We start from the raw sequence: 5,902 nt of genomic DNA, 5'->3' as shown, positions 1-5,902 counted from the left end.
CTTGTCAAGTTTTAATAACGATTTTAGGCCGAATTAATCTGTCTATTTATGTATAATCCGATCAGATGGGTAAGGTTTAGGAAATTTTCTACAAATAATAAAGACTTGGTAACATATTTAAATAAGTTATATGTGTTTTGTATCGTTATTATACTTAAACGACTCCATTGAAAAATGGTTAAATTTGTTGATGAGATTTCGGCACAAGGGTTTGGGTACGCCGTTGATGAATAATTTTCGGAAGTTGTGTGCACATATGCATTTATCATAAATCTCCCAAACAATTGTTTCGATCGTGTTTGGTCATGGGATAAATGAAAGTTTACAGCATTTTGTATACAGTTTATACAGATTTAAAGTTATCACAGTGAAGTGAAATAGGAAAGGAACCAGACTTGTCTTCATCGTGTTGAGGAAAGGTATAGCAAGGAAATTTTAAAGTAATATATGATCGTATGATAGAGATTTACCTGCGATGATTTACCTGTATGATAGAGATTTACCTGCGATGATAGCTTACAGCGAGCCTGCAATCTCAACAAGAATAAAGTTAGTTATTTTCAGATCATTACAATTACCCTCAAACCACAGAAACCTTTATTAATAAATCTGCTTTATTCATTTCTGTCTGTCTGTTAGTCTGAAAAAACGTCGTGCTTCTACATTTTTTGGCCGATTGCAACCAAACTTTCCACGCATAAGCTCCGCGCCTTCCATCAGGTCTACAAAATATTTGGTTTCAAAACTCTATCTGGTTGCTGAGAACCAGCCGCATGAACACCTTAATTTAAATGCCACATTTAATATGAAAGAAATTCTGGGCATCACCAGACTTACTGCTAGTAAATCTACTGCTAGTGGATACAAACTTGGTAAACCTATCTGCCGTAAGTTAACAGTTTCAGCGAGTCGAGCAAAAATGGTTTCAGTGTTCATCTCATTTTCGTTACGTTATAACTGCGGTTTTGAATCCTTACCTAGTATTTACCATTGCTCAGGCTTTCCCATAAAATATTCTCAGCGGCGCACAAAAAATCTAATGAAATCCTATCAGATAACAACTAATAAAAGTGTTATGGCTTCCAGCTGATTATATATAGATTTTTTTCAAAGGCTCTCTCAGCAAACTTGTTCAACCAATTGATGAATTGCTCAACCAAATTCAAGTAATGCCAGTAGTGTTTAACTCCCTGGCATCGCCACCCTCACAAATAATTGATGTCATTACCAGAATGCCGGTACAAAAATATATGTTTACTAGAACAACATGTTTATTGAAATCTTGATGTATCTGTCAGATAATGTCCACATTTTCCATAAATAAGACTACTAAATAACAATCTGACGCACTTCCTAATTTTATATCCTCGTATGATTGGTGACAATAGTTGGCAGGTGCTTTAACTTGGTTTGTATAAATACAGCATTAGCGATGTATTAACCATAGCTTCCTGGAAACTTAGCTACCGGTATTCAAACAGCAATGGGTGAGTAGTCAGCAAGACTTCCTCGATTATGCTCTTTGAAAGCTCATAAGACACAAATTAAATGCACACTGTGTGTATTGAGGATGTTGCTATCTTTGTATTATTTATCTTATAAATAAATTATAACATAATTTATATTATTTATCTATAATGATATTAAATTATAAATTTAATATTTATTGTTCTATGTTTACATTATTTATTGTTTTACACAAATTTCCTATATAAATTCTTAAATATCGGAACTAAATATTAAATTATATCATTATATTAAAAAATGCAACAACTAACTTTTTTTAAGCATTTACAAGCTAAAGATTTTTCATTAATAAGTTGTCAAGATCTGACTATTTTCTTTAACATTTTTATAACAATAAAAAAAAGAGAATAAGAATAAAATATTTCTTGTTTTTTTAAAAGAAATTAATTAAAATTCACAACCTTGTTAAGATCTACAACCTTGTTGGAGTTAAAACTGCACGTTATCTCAGCATGTTTAGTTACAAGTACCTACAAGAAACATTTTAATAACATTAATTTGTGTAAATGTTTGTAATAATATTCAAGTTTATAAAAGATATGTTATAATATTTACATCTGCCAAGCATTTATAACACTTCTTTACTTACGTATGTATGAACAATTTGTAATGAATGATATTTGTTTAAAAACATCTGCAGCTATAAAACATCTATAATAATATTAATCTTTTTTAAGTATCTGTAATAAAGGTTACATCTATGAAATGTCAGTAATAAAGGTTATATTTATGAAATGTCTGTAATAAAGGTTATATTTATGAAATGTCTGTAATAAAGGTTATATTTATGAGATGTCTGTAATAAAGGTTATATTTATGAAATATCTGTAATAAAGGTTACATCTATGAAATGTCTGTAATAAAGGTTATATTTATGAAATGTCTGTAATAAAGATTAGATTGATGGAATGTCGGTAATCAAAGTTGTGTCTATGAAATGTATGTATAAAGGTTATATCTATGCTCTGTTACTTGTAGATTACAAGCCTGTCATTCTACTCTTGCTAGTTGGCGTCATCGGTAAGTAACCTTGAGTTCCTTTAAATGTGTTTATAATTTTTTATAAAGACTAGCTTATTTCTTTTACACACATAAAGAGAGAGCAACTCTTAAAAAAATCACATTTTTATATGACTTTTATTTAAAGGAGTGATCAACGCTCGATTCTACTACCCGCCGAAACCCCACTACGGCTACTGGTCAACATGGTCCAGTTGGGCACAGTGTAATGTACGGTGTGGAGGTGGCACCCACAGCAGGTCTAGACACTGCAGATTTGATGTACGAGGTTACCATGGAAACAGAGGATGCACTGCGCGAGAAAGTCCTGACATTCAGAGAAGGGCGTGCAACACTCAGTGCTGTCCAGGTTAGTATTCTCTAAGTTAAGTCTATTATAAGAAAATAAAAATAATAAATCTGTCAAGCATGTCATTGATACCTGCTCATACTTTATAAACTTGGAGTTATCAGCTACCAGCCACTTTCAATGATGAGCAATTATAGATAGGGTAATGACTTCTTTTGATTAAAAAACAAACATTAAACAAAAACAGCAAAAGCTTTTTAAACATGCATTAAACAGGCTCGTCATACTGCGAGCAGCTGTTATCTTAACCTAAAAAACATGACATTTAGGCAATGATCTCTGACAATAATTTTAATTGTGTGTTTTGGAGAAAAATTCATACTCCTTAACAAAATATTTTCTTAAAATAGATTAGAATTGTAAACTGATTAAAACCTGTATTCTACACTAACTTATTCTTTATCCTCATTTCTGCGCATGTGATGTCCATTATAGCTAAACTTTTGTTATTTTCAAATCACCAAATTTTCCCGATCCTACTGATACAAAAATTGTTAATCAGTGAAAGAATAATAAAGGTATATAAAAGTGATGTTTGCTAACACAGAGCAAAAAACTAGCAAACAACTAAACTCTAAAAGAGAAACAAATCAATAGTTCTATATATGAAAGCGGTTTCAAGTTTTGCTGTAGAAATTGGGTATTTCTTTTACTACCGATACATGACTTGCTGATGGTTTCCCATGTTTCAACGCCGTTCACTGATTGGTTAGTAAATGGAGGCTGGAGCAATTGGAGTCAATGGTCCAATGTCTATGGAGCTCCCCACCACAAACTGCAGGAAAGAACAAGGACCTGTTCAGCTCCTTATCCATCTTGCGGTGGAAGAGAGTGCTTCGGAGATTCCCGAGAAACAAGAAAAGGTGTGTTTTCTGATTAGTACTTCTGCTAGTATTGTCCGCTTACAAGCTTTTCATTTGTTCTCACATAAACCGGACAAACAAACAAAAACTTGCCAAAAAGTGAGTTTTTATTTCAAGACTTTCTGTTAATTCTCTTAATTAGGAAAACAAATACTTTTAAGATCTGAATAAACCAATCTATTATAATATAAGTAACAAGAGTAGTGATCAATTTTTTATAAACATAAATATATATATACTAGGTGAATGCCCAGCGTTGCCCAGACAATAAAAAATTCTTTGGATAGAAAAAAATAATTTGTTTGTATTTAACATATAGCAACATTTGTCATTCTAGTTTTCAAATTTCATACCATGAGAAAAGTGTTTTGTGTAGTTGAAATAAATTACGAGAGAAAATAAGAACAACTGTAAAGGTTTTCAAACTTTTTCAAACAGCTGTAACTTTCAAACTTCATATTATGAGGAGAATGTTTTGTGCAAGTCAAATAAATTAATAAAAAACAACTACCAAAGGGTTTAAATGTAAATGTGAAATAATTAGCAAGTAATAGCTAAATTGAGCCTGTTTTGCTACGATTACAATAAAAAATTATTAGGTAATGATGCAATTATACGAACTGAGAAAACAAAATAAAAGTTCTGAATATGTTGAATTAATAATAGCAATTCTTGCATAGAAGTGTGTGTGTATAAAAAAAGTTACTGTTCCACCAAAAGCTATCCATCAAAACTTTAAATACGACAATACTATTACCTCTCGATACTGGTACAAATAAAAAAATGAGATATCGTACTGTCTTTGTCTGACCGAATGGAAAGAGAATGTCGAGGTTTTTCCTACGGAGATAATACAATTGTCCGCGTGAAAAAATTGGTGTTAAACGCGATATAATAATTGAACCTTACAAAAAGCCGAAAATAAAAGTTTACAAAAAACACAAAAAAGCATCATGTTTCATAGAATTAATAGCATTCATAGAGTTTTAAATAATAGATCATTTAGCGTGTGCATACGCTATACAGTACATAATAATATCTTTGATCAATACGCCTTGTATAACTCAGTGGTAGAGAGCGTGGAACTTGCGGTTGCAAGCTCTGTTCAAATCTACAATTATGTGAAACTTTAATTTTTAGATTTTAATAGCCATAGCTGGACATAAACAGGCACAGAAACACAGACAAACTTTGATACATAAATATATAGTTTATATAAACTTCAAGTAGGTAAACTTCCCAACTAGGTCAGCTGCTGTCTGCCCTTGCTCTGTTTTTTTTTCAATTCTTCTTGCTACCCTCAAGTTCTCCAGACCCTCCTGTCGTATTACGCGCCCAAAAAATTCTAGTTGTCTTTTCCTGATTGTTTTTATAGAATTCTTTTTCCTCTCTGCTCTTCTTAATGTGCCTGTTGGCAATATTATTAGATGAGTTCTGATTGGTTTACCAAAATAATTAATCCCCTTTTCCAAGGAGCAGGTATATTAAAGTGTGAGACTCTACGTTGTTGCGCAATATTCAATGTTTTTGTTGCAGGATACTACTAGACTTGACACCTGAATAACCCCTTCGACCACTTACCTAAAGGAGAATCAAGTAACAAAGTGAACTAAATCTAGACAACTGGGAGTTGCCTGCACATGGATGTTTAAGCAACCAACTATTGTTTAGTCTACTTCTGCACTTTTAGTCATTATTAATGTGTAAGACATAATTTCTTATAATTGTTGTTTATATTTGTGTAATAAACCGCATACAAAAAATGCTCTTATCTCTTGAACTACCACAATTACAGCAAAATTTTAACCCAATTATGGGGTTTTGAGTTTGTTTAACATTATGAAAATCTACAAGCCACAAAGTATTCTATCCTGAGATTTAGTACATCATTCTAAACTATCAACATAAATTAGCTCAATAAAACTTGCCTAATCATTACACCTGCAATAGTGTTACATTGCGGTTATATTTACCTGCAGCAATACAGATTTTGTTTCTTCTGCTCTTTCAGCCAACATACATATGAGTAAACAAAACAAACACAAACTCATATGAGTACACAAACATATGAGTACACAAACATATGAATACACAAACATATAAGTACACAAACATATGAGTACAAAACATATGAGTACACAAA

The 5,902-nt window shown here is 31.9% G+C and overlaps 1 protein-coding gene across 1 annotated transcript; it reads left to right on the top strand.

Annotated features, from left to right (window-relative positions):
• Nucleotides 1-2,414: 2,414 nt before the first annotated feature.
• On the top strand, nt 2,415-5,430 carry LOC137397010 (properdin-like). Its single transcript, XM_068083290.1, has 4 exons — nt 2,415-2,547; nt 2,675-2,896; nt 3,610-3,759; nt 5,296-5,430. The coding sequence occupies exons 1-4, from the start codon at nt 2,436-2,438 to the stop codon at nt 5,304-5,306; spliced, it is 495 nt and encodes a 164-aa protein (XP_067939391.1). The 5' UTR covers nt 2,415-2,435; the 3' UTR covers nt 5,307-5,430.
• The last annotated feature ends 472 nt before the right edge of the window (nt 5,431-5,902 follow it).

Source organism: Watersipora subatra, chromosome 5, assembly GCF_963576615.1.
Source record: "Watersipora subatra chromosome 5, tzWatSuba1.1, whole genome shotgun sequence".
In the NCBI taxonomy this organism is placed as follows: domain Eukaryota; kingdom Metazoa; phylum Bryozoa; class Gymnolaemata; order Cheilostomatida; family Watersiporidae; genus Watersipora; species Watersipora subatra.
The sequence above is the reverse complement of the archived record's forward strand: the minus strand, read 5'-3'. Positions and strand labels throughout refer to the sequence as shown.

Bases quoted from the DNA above. Each gene is read 5' to 3' on its own strand.
- LOC137397010 (XM_068083290.1), top strand. From the start codon at position 2,436: ATGTCGGTAATCAAAGTTGTGTCTATGAAATGTATGTATAAAGGTTAT. The intron at 2,548-2,674 runs GTAAGTAACCTT...TTTTATTTAAAG, and splicing joins CTTGCTAGTTGGCGTCATCG to GAGTGATCAACGCTCGATTC. The intron at 2,897-3,609 runs GTTAGTATTCTC...CTGATTGGTTAG, and splicing joins CAACACTCAGTGCTGTCCAG to TAAATGGAGGCTGGAGCAAT.